This window comes from Glossina fuscipes, unplaced genomic scaffold, assembly GCF_014805625.2.
Source record: "Glossina fuscipes isolate IAEA_lab_2018 unplaced genomic scaffold, Yale_Gfus_2 117, whole genome shotgun sequence".
NCBI classification, from domain to species: domain Eukaryota; kingdom Metazoa; phylum Arthropoda; class Insecta; order Diptera; family Glossinidae; genus Glossina; species Glossina fuscipes.
The window spans coordinates 380,597-402,517 of NW_023998460.1; the positions used below are offsets into that span (position 1 = coordinate 380,597).

Genomic DNA, 21,921 nt, shown 5'->3' on the forward strand with positions numbered 1-21,921 from the left:
ATATATATAAATTATGCATAACTAGAACTTAGTTTAACAAATCGTATTTAAAGTCAAACAAGTACGAAAATTATATTCGGCGGGGCCGAATCTCGCATACCCACCACCGCTTTGATTTTCCCATTCTACTCTTCAATTTCTTTTATTTGATAACGTTATCGCTGATATTATTAAGAAAAAATTAATCGCACAAAAGGGTGCACAAAATAGTATAGTTTTTTCTGTCTTGTTTGCGTTATGATAACTAAGCATTAAACCGCAAAAAAGTGAAAAAAATTAAATTTAATTACTCGTAACTTTATGTGGACACTGTCGATTGGTTCCATTGTTGCACATTGTTAGTAGAGTTTTTCGCAAAGTAAATGTGGAAAATTTTAGGCTTTTAACTTTAACAATTTTTGGGTAACGAGCAAAAACCAAAAAATATTTCTAAAAAAAAACTGAGTTGCTTTCAGTTTACGCTTCTACTGTGAATGCGTGTGTTTCCTTTAATAGTAGCAGCTTATTAACTGCGCTCTTTTGCGGATTGATTCAATTCACAACCACTGTGACGGACGACAGATCATTCAATATATTTTCACCATTTTGCAATTAAACTGATCGTTGCACCGAGCCGTTTAAAAATGGCTCGTTACGACAACTATCGCGTCTACAATGTTGAATTTAGTAACGAAAAGCATGTGCAGTTGTTTAAAGAATTGGAGGAACAAAGTGATTCAATGTCTTTCATTGGCCATCCAAGAGAAGTAGGCCAAAAATTAAGTATATTAGTATCCGCTCACAAAGTGGCTGATCTAACGCTTCTATTAAAGCATTATCGAGTAATCCATCGCATATTGGTAGGTGGCATTTTTATTAAAAATTCGCATATATTTGAACAGATACATAAGGAGTTTTTCGCGATTTTTATTTTTCAAGACGTATAATTTCCAAGAAAAAATCGATCGAAGCTATTCGTCGGTAGCGGCTGTTGGGACGGATGTAACTAAATTCGATTGGCACCATTTTTATCACTTGGAAACTATCTATGAGTGGATGAACTCTCTAGCGAAATTATACCCTAATTTGATAACAATTCTAGATATGGGCGGAAGTACTCAAGGCACTGCTATAAAAGGTGTTAAACTTTCTCATAAGAATACCAATAAAACCATATTTATAGAAGCCGGAATTCACGCCAGAGAATGGATAGCTCCTGCCGCTGCTAACTATATAATAAACAATTTACTTAGGTCTAATGAACAAGACATCCAAAATCTCGCTAAATCTTATAATTGGATCATTTTTCCTTGTATTAATCCCGATGGTTACCGTTTTACTTTTGAATGTGACCGCATGTGGCGTAAAAATCGCCAGCTGTTTATGACCACTTATGGTGTGGATTTGAATCGAAATTATCCTGTTCATTGGAATTCCACAGGCAGTAGTACGGACCCGTGTCGCTATGATTACGCTGGTCCTTCAGAAGGCAGCGAATTAGAAACTCAACGTTTAATAAAATTCATTCAAAACAATGTCAACAAGGAACAAATTAGAACCTACATTGCTTTGCACTCATACTCTCAAATGATTATGTTTCCATATGGGTATAGCAAAGAGCTTGCGCCTAATTATGACGACTTAAAGGAATTAGGCCAAAGAGCCAGTGTGGCAATTAAGGAGCTGTCGGGCAAAATCTACACCAGCGGTAGTTTAATGGAAACTATTTATCCTAGCAGCGGTGGCAGTGTGGATTGGGCTTACTCCCAAGGCATTTCGATAGCTTACACGATTGAATTGCGTGGCCCTCCCGACAGTGAGGACATGTTCCTGCTCCCTGCAGAAGAAATTTTGCCTACCGCACAAGAGGCTTTTGCTGCCATTCGCAACATTGTGGAAGGAGCGGCTGATAAAGGCTATTATAAATAAATGTTTACACTATCTCTTAATCCGCTGTCAGTCTGTTTTATAGTTTATTTTTACAAATAATTGTAAAAAACTAAATATCTGTTTCAAGGGGTTTTATTAACCCACCATTAATAAGCTAAACAAATAAATATGCATATATCGAGTTTTTAGTAAACAATTCCATACAGGAGGATGAGGGATTTTTCTGAGGTTTTGTTTATTTTCATAAAATTTTTTTTTCATATCCATCGAAGCACTTGCAGCTTTTCTTAATTTCCATCGAAACGCCTTCAGCTTTTTTTCATTTTCATCGAAGCGCCTTCAGCTTTTTCCGTTTCCAACAAAACGCTTACACATTTTTTTCATTTTCTTATAGGTATTGTATTTACGAAAGCATAATGAAACAGCAGAGGTTCCGCCAAGTGAGCTTCAACGAGTTTCATCATCTCTTCCCAGCTATTATTATATGATTGCGTGGTGAAATAGTAGCCTCAAATACAGACTTAATATCCACAATACAGCCTAAAGAAAAAGATTTGTATTTATACATGCATATGTTCAGAAAGTTATGAATCTGATATACCGTTCTCGACGAGGAATAGTATGCGATCATACAATATGATACTTTCAATTAGAGGACCAAAAAACAGTCGTAATGTGTAATATATGACAATTTGCCGCCAACGCGAGAGATCCTTTTGAGTGATTGCTGTCAATAAATTTTCTGCGGGAATGGTAGCCAGCGGCAAGCCGCTAACAGCTCTATAAAAATATCTAAGGATAAGCGTGCGTGAGGAATTATCCGTATTGGCAAAAATGCTTACTCCTCAAATTGTATGTTTCCACAGTGCTTAATGCTTTTCAAGCCACTGTGTCTTAATTCGGGATAATGTTTTGCAATTATTCGCTCAGCAGCTGCTCGAAAGGAGTGAATTTTGAGGTAGTCGTAGTTGTTACCCGCTAGTCTTTGTTTATACATTTCGATTGCATGACACGATATTTCTCTCGCCTCATAACTGAGAAAACTTAATGAACGTTGACTTAAATATTGACTTAAGGGATAGCCTTGGTCCGTTTCATTAGCTGTATCTTTAGCAGATAATTTCATATAACAACATCCCACTAAATTAATGAATTTTGCTTGTTTACAATGTAAAAACATTTGAATTAGAACTGCCGCCAAATCTCCACAAGAATGTAAACCTACAATGCCAAACTTATAATCATCTTTTCTTAGTTTTAAGGATTTCTGTATTTTTTGGAGAAATGCTTCGGGCGCTGTCGCAGGGGTAATGCATAGATTCACATGCGTGGGCGTTTGACATGTTTTAGCTTGCTTCGGAGGTAAATATTTGTTTATTAACGCCATCATTTTTTTATCTATTTCTTCAGCCTGTTTGTTAAGCTGATCTTGCATTTCTATACAACACACTTTAATGCCACACCCGAAGCCTAAAACACGTGCTAAATGGCCTACGCCAGCGCCAAAATCAACTATGAAATCCACAGCTACATTTTGACACATTTCTACACATGTTGATGCCATAAACTCTAGCTCATGGCGTTTTTTACGCTTGACTCCCTTGACGAAAATTTCTTTCAATTTGGGATGCTGCAGTAAAGAACTGAAATGATATATAGACTTTAAGAACGCTAGTAGTACGATACATATTACATATTACACAGCTTTTAACTGACTCGTATTTCATTTTCTTCCCGTTTTATACATAACTCCTTGAATAAGACTCTCAGTGTTAGTAGACTCAAAGGCCACGTCTGCAAAGTTGCTATGTTATTATTGAAATCCAGAATATAACATAGGTCTTCTGGCATTACGTTTTCTAGCACTTGCTGCCATGAACCAGGAAACTTGGACCAATGGTCTTTCACGTAGAAATCCTTAAATGAAACCATAGATATAATTCATATAGCCAACAATGCAGCAAAGTAATCCCACCAGTACATAGGAGTTAAGTAACCAGTCGTAGCTTCTAACAATTTTTAGAGATTTTAACAATTTTTTCTGCAAATTTTCATAAAATTCTCTCATATTTGTGTACTTTGTTTATTGTTGAAATGTTAAGCTGCGGTTCTGATTCGTTTTATAGTTACATACATGGAGTCAATTTCACGCCGAGTCCTTGCGATACTTAGCAGGAACGTTGTAAACTCAGAATAATAATAACGTCTTTTAAACCAATTCGGAAAAAAAGAACTTAGCTAGCATACAATCAAACATTTTTAGAATTTTATTATGGTCCAAATAAAAATCTTTATTTTCGCATTAATCCTTTTTTGTCCAACTCATCGAGCCATGTGTTGTTGATTTGGTAACCTACAGAACAAGAAACGTTGTATAGTGTTGCCGTGTAATGAAAATGAAAAAAAAAACAGAAAAGTGATTCCTTCATAGTTGTGTCGATATAACGATGTTAATGAAGGTAAATCGATATGACGGATTAGAGTAATGCATTAAATTTCAATATTCGTTTCTTATATAAAGAAAGCCAATTAATTATGTAACCTTTCATCCCGTGCTAAGAAAATGCATCTTAAGAATGAGAGAAACCTGAAGCATTTGCTGAAATTGATGTACTTTGCATTTGAAGATTATAGGGCAATGACACAATTTTCGACTAGGTCTTCAAACTTACCGACCTTCTACGAAACTGTATAGGAATTGACAAATTACATGGTTTTGCATGCATACCTGCAAATAGCACCAACACCAAATTGCAAATCACTTAATAAAAAATGTACATTAGTGTAAAATAAACATAAATTAGATAAATAACATGCAAAACCATACGATTTGTCAATTTCTATAAAGTCAATTCCCAACAGCCGGCAAAGTTGAAGTCCCAGCCCGACAATAAGAATAATGTCTCATTGAATCGACCTCCTAAGTGTTCAGCAGATTCTCTTAAGTTGCATAAGTCGCAATGCTCACTAGGTGCCAGCACAATCATATAAAGATGGATTTTGTCATATGTATGACCTGTTAGAAAGCATTGGAGTGGAAAGCAATTTACGTGATTGGTTGAGCAGTTGAACTGATTCAGAGATTATCTTTGAAGTTAGTATGCAATGCTTTGGCAGTAATTTGAAATTCATTATCCCATTTCCCAAGGAGAGTTTTTGATAATTCTAATGGCTTCCTTAAAGGTATAATGATAGTGAAGAAGCTCTCCATAATTTCTTTGGCTAGGTGGTTCGCTTTTTCGTTGAGTGGAGGACCAAAATGGCTTAGTAGTCAAATAATAAACAAATAAGATGCAGTTCAGGTACAGACGAAAGCGCAACGCACTTGAAGACGTTGGCGACATATAGGTTATATTCTTCCTTTTTAGATATCACTTGGAGAGCAGCTTTGCTGTCAGTCATATGTATGCATTGAATCTTTCAGAGCAGATGCGATATTGATGGGGGTAGATTTTGTTTACTGTGAGCCACCGTGGAAAGTTTATTGAAGAGAACGCTTTCAGTTTTCGAATGATGAGGCTCGATGTTATTGAAAAAATTCACGAATTTACTGTAATTGGTAGTATGACCCCAAGTGGAATTTGAGGAAATGACTTTATTGTAAACTGCAGGATTTTTACATAAGACTTTTATTACCTCTTTTATAATGAATAGACGGGATTGTCGGTCGTTGGAAGGGTAGTAAATGGAGGGGATTATTTGGCATCGACGAAGTTGCTTGTTTTGAAAAGTTTGAATCTGTCTTTCCATGAACTTTGGAGAATTTAAGATGGTTAATCGGTCAGATACAATTTTGGAGCCGATTAGCGCTTCATTTGTCATTAGTTTGATGGCTTTGACGTTGTTACTGGAGTCCTTAATTATTTTTAGTAATTACCAAGAAAAGTAAAAATTGATATACACAAACATTTCTACCAGGAAATTGATTGAGTGATATGAACACCATTGATGCTCATGTCAATTTGTTTGTTCGAACCCTTAGCAGCATGGATTGTAAAAATGTTACTTGCATTAAGGTTGAGGTTAGTTCACGAAAAGATTGCTGGCTCGGTTCGAGAGAACTACTAGGAGATTATTCGTACACTGCAGCACGGCAGTATTCGAATCTTCAATATTTTTAAGCTCAGCAGCGTAGAGATTGAAAGCAATCGGATTGAGACAGCTACTTTGCGGTAGGCATGCATCTTATAAAAGCGTTGAGAATTCACAAGCGCATTTAAAGTGAAATGGTTTAACTACAAAAAATGTGGACTAGTTTCAGTAATTGTTCACCTGTTTCTTGGCTTGACGAGAAGGGTTGTTGTAGTTTTCTTGATTACAGTAACAGTTAAATTTTTCTTTAAAGTGTGGAGTTTTCTGAAAAGAATTTTAAAGCTGAAGTTCACTCATGATTTTGGATTATAGGATGCAACCGATGTTAATTTTGGTTGATTGTAGAATTTTTGTGAGAGTATTTTGAATGGATCCGAAGTTATTGTCGGACTAGATTTTCGAAAAAATGGATGGTAATAAATATCTTGCGGTGAGAAGGCTGATTGGAACTCGGTACTTAGTTTCAAAGATGATTGGAGAGATTAGGTATACATTTACTGTGATTTGGTCGATAATGACTGGAACTGTAGAAAATGCATTTTCCGTTGTTGAGAGTGCACATTTGAGGAATGAGGATGTTAGCAACGATTTTCCTCTACTTGTGTTGAGCGTTGAAGTTATAACATTCTAGAATATGGAAGGAATTTTTTGATGATTGTCGACAAAAGTAACTCGTTTTTCGAATTTGATCGCGGAATGTTAGGATGTCTAAATATTGCGGAAAGTAAGCAAATAATAGGAAGATTGTATTTGTAGTTTTGATAATCAGAATGTCTAGGGCTGTCCTGAACGCTATTTGTATGAAACGATTGCCAGCTCCAATAGGAATACAAACTCCCAACCATCATTCCTAGGTTTCTGCTACGGTGGAAACATGCAGAATTTTTAAATTATAATCGACTCAATACAACTCAATATATATCGACCCAAGCACTTGCTTAGAATACAAAAATCAAAAGCAGGGTTTTCGATTTTTGATACTCGTTTGCTTGCTTTACAAAAAAATTATTAAATTGGCACAAAACAGTTTTATTTTAAGTCTAATTACGACTGAGCAAATCAGCAGATAAATACTACAAAATAGTAAAGATCGTAAAATCAGCTGTTTGCCTTGTAGTTATAGAACAAAAGTAAATAAAAGTTTTCGTTCTTTCATGTAATAGAATGTGAATTCTTAATTACAAGTTGCTTCAACGCTCGGCAACTCTGCATGAAATAAGACGCTTTCTTGCAGAAAATTCTTGAAAAAAAAATTTTTTTTCAACAAAAAAAAGAAAAAAAATTCTCTTTTTTTTTTTGTTTCTGAAAACTTTTGAAGTAGTGAAAATATATATAGTGAAGTTGCGGCATTTAAACAAAATCAACAAAGGCTTCGACGTCCTTGTGCTTCTCCGCAAATTGCGCAGCACCACCTGCTGTCTTCAACCTCATCCTGACAAGACTCACTTCGTCAACTCACCTGTACATTGGACATCAAGTAGCGGCGATTCCTGTCAAATTCTTAAAACTGCTTTAACTTACAAGGCTTTGTTCTTCTTTGTCTCTGTCGGTTCCACCAAAAACGGCTGATTTCCATATCCATTCTTTTCTCGGTAATTCAGTTGATCCTTTTCTCTTGCCTTTAATCTAGCACGAAACCTAAAAGTCGCCCGCCCCTCAAGGGGGTGAGGCTCTCAAACATGTTATCAAACGATGATGATTTCGAAAATTTTGTTCGAATCACGCATAGCAAGGGTTCACTTAAAAGAAGAATCACAGCCCAGAACGAAGGTCTCAAAAAGATCATCTCTGATAAGAACAATTCATCTGTAAAAGACTTGACTGAGGATGTCAATATCACCTCCTTAAAGTCCCCGATCGCTCCCTCTAGGAATAAGCCTCCCAATAAAGACAGCTCGGTGAACAGTAACAATAATAGTAGTCCCATAAAAGGAAAGAGCTATGACCCAACTAGTCCAAATCGTTATAGTGACGACACGACCGGTGAGTGCTACGTATTCATTGAAGTATGCAACAATAACCTAGAGAAACCTTTCCGCCTTAACTCAGATTTATTTTTTTTCGAACACATCAAAGATCTCAAATTGGATGGTTTGATTAATATCAAAACCATCACCAATGGCAAAGCCAAACTTGGTTTTGCCACTGCGGTTGATGCCAACAACTTTATAATAAACAATGATTTTGGTCCAAGGTCTTGCAAGGCCTACATCCCTAGAATTTTCACAGAAAAATTTGGGATCGTAAAAAACATTCCACCTTCAATTAAGGAAGAGGACTTTCTCAACTCAGCTACCTCTGATATTGAAATCATTTCTGTTACAAGAATCCTCAGAAGAGACCCTGCAGACAGAGAAATGTTCATCCCAACAAACAGCCTAAAAATTGGTTTCAAGGGTAAACTAATTCCCAAGAGTATAAAATTCAACTATTGCAATATTCCAGTTGACTACTTCATTCCTTCCGTCAGGCTCTGCTATAATTGCGGCCGATTTGGTCACATCGCCAAATTCTGCAAAAGTAAGGAAAGCAGATGCCTGAACTGTGGCAAGTCACCGGCCTGTCCTACGGACTCATGCCTCTCAATCAAATGTCTAGGTTGCGGGTCGCTGGACCACAACGTAACATTTCGAGAGTGTCCAAAAAGAAAGAAAGAGGAAAATTTAAAAAAAATTTTAACCATCCAGAATTTATCTTTTAGAGAATACAAAGAGAAATTCTCTAACAACCCATACAATTTACTTGAAAACTATGACGTAAACTTCCCAGCAATGAAGGACAGCAATGCTCCTAACAATATCAGAGACCCTACTATTGATACAAATAATATTTTAATTAACAAAAACTTCAATGCAGTTTTAAAAAATAAAACAAGTATTCCCAAGTCCTTGCACAGAATGTCTCTCAAGACGCCCTCGACTCACAGTAACAAGTCGCAGGAGCCAAAAAAACCTACCCCGCCCCCTGAAAAGCATACTTTCGTCAATAACCATAAATCCACTGAAATGGAGATAATTCTGGAAAAGATTTTCAGGATTCTCTCCATCTCTTCTCAAGAAGACATGCTTAAAACCATCCAAACAGAAATAAGTTCCCTTAAATCAAAATTTGATCTTTTAAAACAAGGTACATCTGGGTCGGCCCTATCATGTTCTAACATTTCTCATGACGTCCTTCCTACAGTATAACATACAAAGCTTCAGGCGTAATGCCCATTCTCTTGATTTTTTCATAAATTCCAACCGTACTGATTTCGCCATCTTGAGTGAAATCTTTCTGTCCGATGAAAAAATTTCCGATCTCAAAATCTCAAATTACAACTCCGCTTATAAATGTAGAAGTGACGGCTATGGAGGTGTTGCCATCCTTGCCAGAAAAGGCATATCCTTCAAACAAATCCCATTTAAATCGACTGCTGACATAGTCATTATCAAAACCTCTTGTCTAAAACCTAATATCGTCATTGCTGCTTGCTATTTCACGCCCAACATCCCCATTCAATCTTTCCGGGATGACTTTAATCGTCTCTGTGATATGCTCAATAGTTTCCACAATGTCATAATTGCTGAAGATTTCAATGCAAGACACCCTTGCTTTGGTGACTCCGTGTCAAACTATAAAGGCAAAGCCTTGCAAGAAATCATTAAAGCTAGTAACTTCTATTGTCTGAATGATAATTCACCAACCTATTTTCACTCTACGACCAACAATTGTGGTAGCGTGTTGGATCTTACTTTCACTAACGCAACCCATCTCACATTCAAACGGGAGGTTAAAAAAGAAATTTTCCTGGGAAACAGCCACCACCTTCCTATTCTCTTTAATGCCACCTCTATTACCTCGTACAAGATAAATGACTTTATCTCGAGGAAAAAACTCCTAAATAATCTTATTCACGTATGTCTTGAGCCACAGGTCGAATCTATCCAGTGCTCATTTCAACAAGAAATGATTAACGCCAAATCCGACATCCAAATCTCGAATTCCTACTCACCAAAACCTTGGTGGAACGAGCTGCTCACTTCACAATTCCGTAGATTACAGGCTGCTAAACAAAAATTTTCCAAATACCCCAATATTTCTAATTTTGAAGATTTCAAGTTATCACAAAAAGAATGGAAGAAATCGACTAGAAAAGCCAAAAGATGCCATCGAGCCCTCGTTATCGAAGAACTATGCTCAAATAGCAATACAAAGCCATTCTGGAAATTTTTAAATGGTCATCGCACCACAAAAAAGAAATACAAGCACCCCATTTGGGATGATCTCAACAACAAATCCTACCTTGAATGGCTGAAAGCTCAAGTTCCCTCGACATGTGGTCTCCAAACCTCCTTACTTAACTCTCGGATGGAAAACATCTCTCCATTCTCCCTTGATGAACTCATGCACGTCCTTAAGTCGAAAAAGAAGTCCACAGCAGCAGGCCATGACGGAATCAAATATGAAATGATAAAGGTCCTTCCCATGCCAAGCCTTCTAACCCTGCTATCTGCTATAAATGAGCGCTGGATGACCAACTCGTTTCCCACCGTTTGGCGTACAATTAAAATAGTGCCCATTCCTAAACCCGGAAAAGATCTTGAAATATTCACCAACTTCAGACCCATATCCCTCTTGCCTGTTCTTCTAAAAATTACCAACCAAATGATTAAAGAAAGACTAACAAAATTCCTGAATCACTCACACCTTCTCCCGTCAAGGTCCTTTGCTTACCAAAAAAATATCTCCACCGGTATGTGCCTTAATGAAGTCCTTTTCACAATTGCAAATGAAAAAGCAAATGGGAACCAGGTAGTCATGCTTTCCTTAGACATTAATAAAGCTTACGACTGTGTAAACTTAGCGAAACTGGACCAAATTCTATCTGATTTTAAAATCCCGACACAAAATAGGCATTGGGTTCTCAACTTTCTTTCCTCGAGAACTTTCGTATTAGATTCACATACAGTCGAAGTTTGTGGAGGCTTACCTCAAGGTAGCTGTCTCAGCCCAGTTCTCTTCAATTTATACACAGCCGGTTTACATCAATTACAGGACAATTCTACCCATTTATTTCAATATGCTGACGATTTCCTCATCATCTCTGCTGGAAAATCATTAATGGAAGCAGTCCGTAACCTCGACACTAAAGCCAATCTTTTTCACAAACTTTGTGCAGACTTAAATCTAACTTTCAACCCGGAAAAATCAAAAGTCGTTCGCTTTGCTAAGGGTCCCAAAAAAATTTTTTACATTACAATCAATGGTATAAAAATCAGTCCGTCTTCCTCTTTTAAATTTTCGGGCAGAATAATCAACTCAAGTTTAACCACGCATGAGCATTACAAGGATAGCCTCGAAAATTGCAACACAGGCTCAAATGTCATCAAACTTCTGACCAACATTCACACCGGACTCCCACCTAGGAAAGCATTAAACGTTTACAAATCTATTGTTAGATCCAAAATTGAATATCCCTACTCTACATCGTGTAACGCTCCTGCGTATACATTAAAAAAAATACAAACCTTTCAACACTCAATCCTAAGACGTTGTACCGGTTTGTCCCCCTCAACACCAACATCAATTTTACGTTCCATCTCTTATGAACTCCCCGTTGCTAAGAGAATTTATCTTGTAACTGCAAAAGAGCTTCTCAAGGTAAAAATCTTCAAACCTGCCTTCTTTGACGAGGTCGCTTCCAGACACAATCATGTCATCAGTAGTTACTCTAACTGCTTCAAAAAATTCAGTAACATCTTCAATAAAGTTAACTCAATACCATCCTGGAATAATATTATTCATGATAAATGCGTAGTTGAATTAAACTTACTTAATTCGATCACCAACTCAAAAAAAAATCGATCAGGGTCTTGTCTTCGAATCGCTTGTCTGCAGAAACTTAACCACTTCGTCGAAAATAACTTCAAAATATACGCAACGGATGGATCTATCAATTCGGATATCTCTAGTTTTTCAATTATTGAATACCCAAACTTACTTATAGGAAAATTCAAAGTTCTACAAGAACTATCATCCACTTTCATTGAACTTCTGGCCATCAGACAAGCAATCATCCATGCATCTGAAATTAAGCTAAAAAAATTTGTAGTTTTCTCTGACAGCAAATCTGCTCTAATTTTAATCAAGAACAAAGACCCGTTCAATAAGTATGTCTTCGATATCTACAACCTTTTAAAAGACCCAAGTATTGAAAAATGCCACATCATCTGGATCCCAGGTCACTGCGGTTTTAGTATCAATGAAAAAGCTGACTTCCATGCTCGTCAAGCTAGGTTCGATGGTACAGTTTTGTCCATAAACTACCCCTCCAGCGAAGCTTTTCTGCTAATCAAAAAACTCATCATAAAAGAATGGAAAGATGAGTATCATGTTTTAGCTAGAGAAAAAAGTGACCGGCTGTTCTACAAAATTTACCCTTTTTTGACACCCACGCTTCTACCTAAACGAAAATTCACAACATGGGAATTTAAAGTTCTTCACCGTCTTATGAGTAATCACACCTACGACAAGGTCTATTTTAAAATGATCAAAGTCTCCTCCTCTGACATCTGTGAGGATTGCAATATTACTGAGTCTGCCGAGCATCTTATTTTTGAGTGCAGGAGGTTTGACATCCTTAGACAATATTTCAGTATATTTACCCTGTATAACAATTTATATGAAATTTTTCGTGCTGGTAACTTTAGGCATTTGAAGCAACTGACTGCCTTTATCAAATCAGCTGAGCTTTCATTCTAATTTTACATTTAGTATTTCTATTACAATCACGAATCGCCTACACTTTTTCTTTTATCGGCATTATTAGCCGGAACTTGACAGTACAGTACCAAATACGGTGATTTATGGATTGACAGCGGAACAGAGCCTCTCATTGCGAACACTCTGCCACATCAGTCTACCTATGCTTAAATTTTTTCATCAATCGCTCTCAACTTCGTTTCTGGATTATGGATCTAACTTTAACTTAACTGGTCCAATCCATTTCTAAACAAACAAAAAAAAAAAAACAAGTTGCTTATTACAAATTCAAACAAATTGTGAAGAGAACAATAGGAAGAAAAATAAGTTTTTGTTATCATTTGAGTGAAGTCGACGAACTTTGTGAATAATGAGAAATGAGTTGTTAGTTAAGTGAGTTTTTGCTTCAAAACCGCTAGCACAATACATGCTTCTCAACTAAGCTTTTTCTAAACAGTAAGAAAGTGCAGCGGATACCGAGCAATTTTAGCCTGAGCGAAATCGCAAATTCATTTACTCAGCAATGAACCAATAGAGCGTTTCCAATACTTGACCGCGTGAAATAAATATATTACAGCAACAATTTAGTTGCACCACGGTTTTTATCAATTTATACGCAACCGAGCAAGCGTCCTATTGGCTAAATTTTGCGAATTTTTTGATTAAAGAAAACGTACATATATATGCACAATATATATATACATATGTAGAGATTTTTTATATCCTTTAAGTAACATCATGTACAACATTAATCCAGATTTACAACAAGAACGTGACGGCGCTACTTTCAATCCATACGAATTAACTATTTGGTGGGATGGTGGCACGGAAAAATATGAAAAAAGGAAAGCATTAGGTAAGTTTCCGGATGAACTAATAATTAATAAATTGTACTCGACGTTCGCAAATTGTGGACTTTCGACTTTATATATAGTCTTTTTTTTCTGTTGTTCCGTATAATTTTAAAGTAGCTTTTGTGGAGTAATTAAAATAGAAAGCTATATCAAGAGAATAATAGTTATACATGTATTTAGATTGCAAATACTGCAAGATTTCAAACTAGTTTTTATTGCGCTACTATAATAAAAGAAACAAAAATAAAGAACATGTATATAATATTCACCCCATTTAAAGTTTTAGATATATGTGGGGATGCTTTTACAAAAATTAGGTGGACTTGTCAAATTTAAATTAAATAGAATAAATTTAGAAGTTGCCCGTTGTGCCTATTGAATATATTTTGGTAATTATATATATATATGTAAAGTTATTAGACCGAACGCATTTAATTTTGAACAGAACTCATGCGAATGTTGTAGAGAAAAGTGAAAGGCGACTGAAAAGCGATGGAGCTTAGGAATCAGTTTGCGCCATCTGGAAGCGGAAAGAGAATGTAAACATATTGCAAATTGTCGTGTTCTTACCCATGGTAGCTAATTGTCGAAAATATCTGCAAAGGGTAATAGATCCTCGTAAAAGTAATAAATCTAAACGATGATACATTAAGTTCATTGCGGGTCCTCAAGGGCATTTCTTGGCATTGAACATGAAGGTAAATTTGGGTGTTTGTTAAATTGTTCCAAAGTTAACGGCAAAGAAGCTGGTATTTGTAAGACAGGATTATAGTTAATATCCTTATGATATTCTGAGATTATTGTCGACTTTGCCTTACGCATTATTACCATGCACAATATATATACACATTCTCTACATTTTGCCAAAGATAAATTCTTACCATTTCCAAAGATTTTTGATTTTTTTCTAAATGCACTGAGGTAATAGCTTGGCCGCCTTCTTCTTGCAATAGACCTTGTCTGATTTAAAAAAAATCAGTGGAATTTTCTAAATATCCAATGTCAACTGGAAATAGTGCTTGATTTTGCATGCTAGGGCATGATGAACTAGAATATTACCGTTCGTTTCCAAAAGGAAAGCGTAAACGTATTCATTTTGATGATGCTGTTGATAACTTACAATGTCCTCTGTTAAATCGGAGAGATAAAGATCAACGTTCACAATACCAAAAAGGGGTAGGGTATGAGTTATGGAAACCAAAGGATCTGCAGACCATAAAGATAACAATTTTTGAATTTGATGGAGTGAAATATATGAATAAATATATCTTTGCATTTTTTAGCAAATATTGCTGTACTTACTTGCCGAGACTTCGCTAGAAATGTTTCACGGAAATCTTTTGGGAATACGACAATGGTTACTTTTGAGATCTTTTTCGATTGTCTTTTAGTCAAAGTAAAAAACTTTCCATCAAATGACAGATTCGATTTGAACGACTCATTAACTTTGATGTCATATTTGGAATAATTTTGTTTGGCTATATCACTAAGAAATTGCTTTTCATACATAATACGTTTCTCATCTGAAAGTATTTAAAATCATAATAAAAGTAAGAATTACTAAGAAAAATTTTAAAAGCAACACTTTACCCAAAACCACAGCACAAGCGCTAATTATAATTGGATGCAGCCAATATGTGTTTCGCATCGGAAAAGTTGTTTAATAATCTACATGTTATGTACACAAATTCGATGGGCTGGCTTTTTAAAGAAATTAAACCCAAATTTTGATGTCATGCCAACATTTTAAAGTCAAATTCAAAACCCAAAGAATGATTGGTGAGAGTTTTGCTTAGAGATAAGTTGTTGATAAAACTAAGAATGTCTTCTTTACGTTCTCGGGTGGCTTTATATAAGCCGTGGGCAGAATCTTGAGCAGAAGCTTATAACAATAACATATTTTTCGCTTCGGATGCCAAAACCAGAGAAATTAAGTCATTGGAAGATAATAAATGCAAGATATTGGTTACTGTAGAAAAATAGAAGAAAAAATTATGGGATAGGATTGAATAATATTAACGGATTTTGTTTTCAAACACATACCGTATTGTTTGCCACTTCCCATAGTTTTGTACTCATCCCTGATCCTACGTCTAATAATAAAAAAATATATTTATTTTCTATCGCTGCCATGTAAAGACAGCGAAAATGCAAATCGTTAGAGGATTGCAAACTGTTATCTGTGTTATCGCCAGCGTCATCACTTCGCGGTAAAAATAAGATATGTTTTAAATGATTGCCTACCATCAGCAGTAGGTTGAATTTCGCTGTTAACATATTGCGTACGTTGAAGTTCAATCATCGTTTTACAATTACCTCCACCAAATTTACCCAAGACACGGAAAGCGACTAAAGTTGGATTGTCAGGGTTGCACAAAGTCTTCTAGAGGGCTTGCATAAGAGTAGCACGTACGGGTTGTATATCGTCATATAAGAAGTTGCGATGAGGCGCTGATGGCGCTGATGGCTAGACGCACGGAGCATATCTCGGCTAAAAATTGAATAGAAACAAATGAATACATGTTAGACTTTGAAATATATCTAAATATATTTACCTTAGAAGGACGTTATGTTCATGTCCCTGCGCTCCCTGAAATTTTTTCCAGACACCAGCATAAACAAAACGAATCGCAGTAAATTACCAAAAATTAGTCCACTGTGAAAATTAACAAGTATCAGTCCAAAGCCAATGCTATATGAGCGCTAATGGTGAAACGTTACTTTCGACGATTTCTCCAAAGAGGAGGTCGGCTATATAAGCTTGCCTTAAAACTATAAAAGGCGCAATAAATTAACGCTTACGAATATAAAGTTCGATTTTAATATAATTTTATAAATAGATTGACCGTCAACGCCAAAGCAATAGGTGATTTTTGCATATATGGGAAGGATCACAAACATTCGTCTAGAATAAGAATGTGCGACAGAACGTGCCTGGTGAACTCGCTTCGAGTGTTGATGGACTATGTCTACGAAATTAAATTATGTTCACTTTGTAGCACAGACGTCAGATGTGAGTGGCGCCCTAAAGCATATTTTCGCTTAAGTTAAAAATCTGCCAAAACTAATACCAATGCACTTGATTAAGAGATAAGCGCACTCAAGAAAGGATCTGCAGACGTACACTTGTCAACAATTCAAACTTTAGTGATTTTATTATGCCAACCTCTGATTTTATTAAGGGAAAAGATTTTCTTGCGAATTATGAAAAAATCCAAAAGAATAAAGGAAAACAGCACTGGCTATTCATTTTCAACTAAATCCAAGTGCAAATCAAGGCAAGTCAAAAGTCGAAAAAATTTGCTGCAAGCAAAATTATCTGTTCCACCTACGAACTTCGGCATATTATTAGCGGATAATGCTGCTGCTATGAAGTTATCTTGAAGTGAAGAGCATCGCAAACGTAAAGAATACATGTCTTCAAATCAATTCTTAATTTTTCTCTTGATCTACGAAAAAGGCCTATTTAATCACGCATGACCTTTCTCGTCAATAATAATTAGAAAAGCAGTCCGCTAGTCTACAGAATTGTTACTAAATCTGAGAACGAAAGAGGAAATTACTGAATTGCCTTGGGAAATCTTACTACTATATATTTGCGATAGAGCAAACTTAAACAAAAACGAATACGCATCAAAGTTAAAATTGACTAAGTAAGAAAATTTTAAAATATGTTGTTTTCCCATGATATTACTTTAAAATTATGTTAATTGTTAATTTGAAAAGATGAAATAATACATGAATTAAGTTATTAATATGTTAAAATATAATATAAAATGCATGTAAAGCCAAGTAAGATGGCTTCAAGGCGTCCGTAATGGTGAATCTGCGTATTTCGGCATTTTTTCGAACTGTAACAATTCAAATAATTAAATAACAGTTTATATATTTTGATTATATGATTAAGTTGTTATTCGTAAATATATTCATTTGCTTAACCTTACAAGAACATAAAATAGCAATAATAATGCTTTGTTCTGCTTGCTTCGCAGAAAAACTCTTTTTAGAAGACTCTGAACTGAAAGACGACTTACCCCTGTCGTACATGTCACACAAACAAATTTATGAGAACAGTGTACGTAAAGCAGTGCTGATTGCTAAGAAACTACGTGACTTGCATGATGTTGGGGAGCTAAGTGTTGACACCTACACGTTAGTAATTGCCATAATTTCCTTTTTTTGTTATAACAACTTTTTTAAGTCCATGTTTTTAGTGCATTGTTAGGTGGTACTTTAGGTTGCGCCTTGCTTAAAGAAGGTAATCCGTTAAGTGTACATTTCGTTATGTTCGTACCAACAATTTTGGGCCAGGGTACTATGGAACAACAAATTACATGGTTAAGCAAAGCTTGGGAGCTGAATATAATTGGTACTTACGCTCAAACCGAATTAGGTCACGGAACCTTCTTGCGAGGTCTGGAGACGCGCGCTGATTATGATGAAAAGACTCAAGAATTCGTTTTAAATTCACCGACGTTAACGGCTTATAAATGGTGGCCGGGCGGCTGTAAGTTTTTTTTGGTTAGTATAATCTTGAAAACGTTATCTGAAAATTCCTTGCCCTTTTTAAGTGGGCAATACAGCCAACTATGCGGTGGTAGTTGCTCAACTGTACACTTTGCGGAAATTTCGAAGTTTGGCTCCATTTATTGTTCAAATACGTGACGAGGAAACTCATATGCCCGTGCCCGGCGTTGATATTGGTGAAATTGGACCAAAGTTGGGGATGAAATCGGGTAACAATGGTTATTTAGGTTTTAAAAATGTGCGAGTGCCGCTAAATCATATGCTGATGAAGAACCAACAAGTGTTATTTGATGGTACCTATATACCACCGAAGAATTCTGCTTTAACTTATGGCACTATGATGTTTGTGCGTGTGGTATTAATTCGTGACGCTTCGTTGGCTTTAGCTAAGGCATCGACTATCGCCGTTCGTTATTCAGCAGTAAGACGTCAAAGTCCTATAGATCCAAATAAGCCAGAGCCGCAAATCATGGACCATATAACGCAACAGTTGAAATTATTTCCACAAGTTGCCAAAGCCATTGTGTTTAAAGCAAATGGGGATATTATTTATGACATGTACGCCCATGTATCTCAGGAGATAGAAAAGGGAGCTTTAGAACGCTTACCTGAAATGCACGCTCTCTCCTGTTGCCTGAAAGCGGTTTGTAGTGCAGATGCTGCATCAGGTGTTGAAGTATGTCGTTTAGCTTGCGGAGGTCATGGGTATATGGATTGTTCAAATTTCCCTACTCTATATGGTATGTCCACGGCAGTCTGTACATATGAGGGCGAAAACACAGTAATGTTGTTGCAAACCGCGCGTTATTTGGTTAAAGCATACGGACAGGCTGCTTTAAATCCTCAAGTGCAATTAGTACCGACGGTAGCTTACATTAAAAAGATTATAGAAGAACCAGAATTCGTCGGTTTTGATGGTTCATCAGAAGCAATCGTTGAGGCTTTTGAATACGTGGCTGCTAAGTAAGTAGGGTGAAAATACTTCAGAAAATTCTTTTTATAATTTTCCTCGAATTCAGTAAAATACGCATAGCATACGAACGCGTGGAACAGCAAAGGCGAAAGGGCGCTATACCCGAAGTGGCAACCAATCGGTGTGGTATTGAAATGGTACAAGCAGCGGAGGTAAGTTAAAACATTTTTAAGAAAATATTCAACAAATTTTAATAGTAAGAGTTTTGAAATGGAACAAAACGAATAGGAGAACGTTAACAGGGTTATTAAATCAATCAGTTTTCACCAAAGGGGCATATTAAATTTTCTGAATTATCTTGACATTAAAAAATTTGTTGCACGTTTGCATGTTTTGCCTACTGTATGTTGTAGTTCGTCAAACGCTCTTTCCTTGTTTAATGTATCTAAATGGTAAGATACTGATAAGGCGAGTAAATTTCTATTCAAAAGGAATGCCAATACTAGCATGTTGTGAGCGGTCGGAATCCTTAAAATTTTAGATGGAATAAGTAAGTAAAGTAACAAACGTTCTTCTCTTTTATGAAGAATTTTAAAATGCCTTGAGTGTCGAGCCGTTTTAGTCACTCGTAAAATGATCAAAGTGAAAATTACGTGAACTACACCTTTCTCATGAAAATATGTAAAAAGGACAAAAAAGCAGTAATACTTAAATATTTATGCATTTGCATAATATCTAACAGATCTTTATAAATACAAAGAAAGAAGGCTTGGACCTATGCGACCTATCGATCCGCAATAAGCAGAAGTTTTTGGTGTGCAAGTATAGTCAAAACGTTGTTGTAAACAAACAGTTCGACATGCTTCAAGCGATTAATTGATTCAACCGATGCAACATTGTTGTAACTATCAAACAGAATAAACAAATCAGAGGGATTAAGCTACGCATTTAATTTTCTTCCCTTAGAAGTAATATTATTATTGATAATAATAAGAATAATGGAAATAAATCTACAGAATTGTTTATAAAATTTTCATAATTATTTTAGTTTTAGAAAATTTTATTTTTAAAATTTGAAAATAATAACTCTTAAACCAAAAAAAAAGCTGCACGGACGTGCATTTTTAGCGCATACGGCTCTAACTGAAATACAAGCCTTATCACAAAAGGTCTCTCCTGCATTAGGCGAGATATTCCAATTGCTTTTGGAACTGTACTTAGTGGATGCCTGCCTACATGGAATTGGTGATTTTTTGAGGGTAAGCTTATTTTTATAATTCCAGTAACGAATGCTGTCCTCAAATTTGTCCAAATTGTTATTTTTCAAAATATGTTACAAAACACTACAGCGGGAAAGCTTTGCTTTTTCCTTTCTGAATGATTAAGATGCAATTTTTAATATCAGCATTACTGAATGATAGAAGACTAGAAGTTTTAGGCATTTCCTTATCAAACAAATTGAATGCAATTCGTCATTCCCACACAAATTCACATTCAATTCACGCATTTTTAAAGCTAAATAAACTTAAAAACTTAGCATTAACTTGCCGTTGACTTTCATGATAATACACCAAATATTATAATTTCATGTTATTTTCATGTAAAGCAATAGTTTTCCTGAAAGTCTTAACATTGGAGGTCTACGTGATCCAAATTTAGCAAACCAGAAATACGGATATGTGCGAAGTAGTGATTGGGAGTTTCCATACTGACACGACCGCTATTTAAACAAAAGCTTATTACTATATATACATAAAGATACTTATGAAAATATTCATAAAACAACCAATAATAAACTTCCCGCTGTTCAACCTAATGCTGTTGCCCTTCTTCACTCTTTTAGATGATTGCTGAGTATTATGTGGATAATCTCCATTTTTTTTAATGAAGCTAACAAATATTGAAATGCCTAATTTGTCTCCTATGAATACGTGTAAGCCTCTAGCAAAACCGCAAATTTCGCGATCAAATGTGTTCTCACACATTTACAACCATTTGACGATTGAAGGTTATATATTCTTTTGTTTTCCTACTTCTAGTTATTTCTAGAATTCTTGAAAAACAAGTGTTAAATGTCATTGGCACCACTCTTCCCAAATTCGACATACTTCTATATTAAAAAAAAAGAAAAATTTAGCTGAAACGTACTAAAGTCGAAAGTGCTTTTTTTATCGTGTATCCCAATACATGTATCGATATTTATGAGCGACTTGGCATATTCCGTCTCCCCACCACAAAAAATTAAATCGGTTGGCGCGTACCTGCGTTGGACAATGGACTATTAACTTTCAATAATGAATTCAAACCTGCACAATTATGACATTTGTTTTCCTTTTGCGATTGTTGTCTAATTTGTTCTTCCTTCGTTTTCCTTTTATTGAATTCAATTTTTTTCGCTAATCCACATTTTCTTTTTAATATATGCCACGAATTAACATTTAAGCTTATATATGTAAATATATAAAAATAAATAATTTCGTTTATATCATTTCTCAATAGTTTATAAAATTAACTGAACAAGACGTTAATGGACTTGAATTACATTTCCAAGAGTGCTTGAAACGTTTGCGGCCCAATGTTGTTGCTCTAGTGGATGGATTCGATTTGCATGACCGAATTTTAGATTCCGCTCTTGGTGCCTATGATGGCAATGTTTACGAAAAAATCTTCGATGCAGCTAAAAAGAGCCCTTTAAATAAAGAGGCGGTTAACGCATCATTTCAGAAATACTTAAAACCCTTAATGAAATCAAATCTGTAAATATGTTTGTATTTTAAACAACAATAATAACCGATCGTAAATTTTTACAATTTATTTATATTTTTTGGAACATAACACTTATTACGATTTTAAGGTGCTGAAATAAGAAAATTAGAATTTATAAAGGAAAAATAAAGGACTTTTGAGTTTTTGTTTGTAATT

The 21,921-nt window shown here is 35.6% G+C and overlaps 3 protein-coding genes across 14 annotated transcripts; 2 read left to right on the top strand and 1 right to left on the bottom strand.

Annotated features, from left to right (window-relative positions):
- Positions 1 to 267: 267 nt before the first annotated feature.
- LOC119640312 (zinc carboxypeptidase A 1) lies at positions 268 to 2,092 on the top strand. Its single transcript, XM_038038251.1, has 2 exons — positions 268 to 839; positions 919 to 2,092. The coding sequence occupies exons 1-2, from the start codon at positions 624 to 626 to the stop codon at positions 1,906 to 1,908; spliced, it is 1,206 nt and encodes a 401-aa protein (XP_037894179.1). The 5' UTR covers positions 268 to 623; the 3' UTR covers positions 1,909 to 2,092.
- Positions 2,093 to 2,148: 56 nt separating this feature from the next.
- LOC119640310 (protein RRNAD1) lies at positions 2,149 to 4,222 on the bottom strand. Of its 10 annotated transcripts, none has more exons than XM_038038242.1 (6): positions 3,845 to 4,222; positions 3,724 to 3,786; positions 3,586 to 3,663; positions 2,712 to 3,529; positions 2,471 to 2,661; positions 2,149 to 2,409 (listed from the first exon to the last, which is right to left on the bottom strand). In XM_038038242.1, exons 1-6 carry the CDS (start codon positions 3,935 to 3,937, stop codon positions 2,330 to 2,332), a joined length of 1,323 nt encoding a protein of 440 aa, XP_037894170.1. In that variant the 5' UTR covers positions 3,938 to 4,222; the 3' UTR covers positions 2,149 to 2,329. The 10 variants fall into 10 exon arrangements, with proteins under 10 accessions (XP_037894170.1, XP_037894169.1, XP_037894173.1 ...); XM_038038245.1 differs by having other exon boundaries at positions 2,151 to 2,409; positions 3,724 to 3,878; positions 3,948 to 4,222; XM_038038246.1 differs by having other exon boundaries at positions 2,154 to 2,409; positions 3,586 to 3,786; positions 3,845 to 3,910; positions 4,004 to 4,222.
- Positions 4,223 to 12,990: 8,768 nt separating this feature from the next.
- Positions 12,991 to 21,817, top strand: LOC119640308 (probable peroxisomal acyl-coenzyme A oxidase 1). Of its 3 annotated transcripts, none has more exons than XM_038038236.1 (7): positions 12,991 to 13,561; positions 17,552 to 17,711; positions 17,774 to 18,066; positions 18,131 to 19,049; positions 19,106 to 19,211; positions 20,106 to 20,258; positions 21,499 to 21,817. In XM_038038236.1, the coding sequence occupies exons 1-7, from the start codon at positions 13,444 to 13,446 to the stop codon at positions 21,757 to 21,759; spliced, it is 2,010 nt and encodes a 669-aa protein (XP_037894164.1). In that variant the 5' UTR covers positions 12,991 to 13,443; the 3' UTR covers positions 21,760 to 21,817. The 3 variants fall into 3 exon arrangements, with proteins under 3 accessions (XP_037894164.1, XP_037894166.1, XP_037894165.1); XM_038038237.1 differs by lacking the exon at positions 12,991 to 13,561 and adding an exon at positions 14,847 to 15,109 and having other exon boundaries at positions 21,499 to 21,816; XM_038038238.1 differs by lacking the exons at positions 20,106 to 20,258; positions 21,499 to 21,817 and adding an exon at positions 19,742 to 20,002 and having other exon boundaries at positions 12,993 to 13,561.
- Positions 21,818 to 21,921: the final 104 nt, after the last annotated feature.

Excerpts from the sequence above, each read along its gene's own strand:
- LOC119640312 (XM_038038251.1), top strand. The coding sequence starts at position 624 with ATGGCTCGTTACGACAACTATCGCGTCTACAATGTTGAATTTAGTAAC. Across the intron at positions 840-918 it reads GAGTAATCCATCGCATATTG|ACGTATAATTTCCAAGAAAA; the intron begins GTAGGTGGCATT and ends TTATTTTTCAAG.
- LOC119640310 (XM_038038240.1), bottom strand. The coding sequence starts at position 3,937 with ATGAGAGAATTTTATGAAAATTTGCAGAAAAAATTGTTAAAATCTCTA. Across the intron at positions 3,530-3,585 it reads GGGAAGAAAATGAAATACGA|TCTATATATCATTTCAGTTC; the intron begins GTCAGTTAAAAG and ends GCGTTCTTAAAG. Across the intron at positions 2,662-2,711 it reads GGAAACATACAATTTGAGGA|ATATTTTTATAGAGCTGTTA; the intron begins GTAAGCATTTTT and ends GCTTATCCTTAG.
- LOC119640308 (XM_038038236.1), top strand. The coding sequence starts at position 13,444 with ATGTACAACATTAATCCAGATTTACAACAAGAACGTGACGGCGCTACT. Across the intron at positions 13,562-17,551 it reads TGAAAAAAGGAAAGCATTAG|AAAAACTCTTTTTAGAAGAC; the intron begins GTAAGTTTCCGG and ends CTTGCTTCGCAG. Across the intron at positions 19,212-20,105 it reads AAATGGTACAAGCAGCGGAG|CTGCACGGACGTGCATTTTT; the intron begins GTAAGTTAAAAC and ends CCAAAAAAAAAG.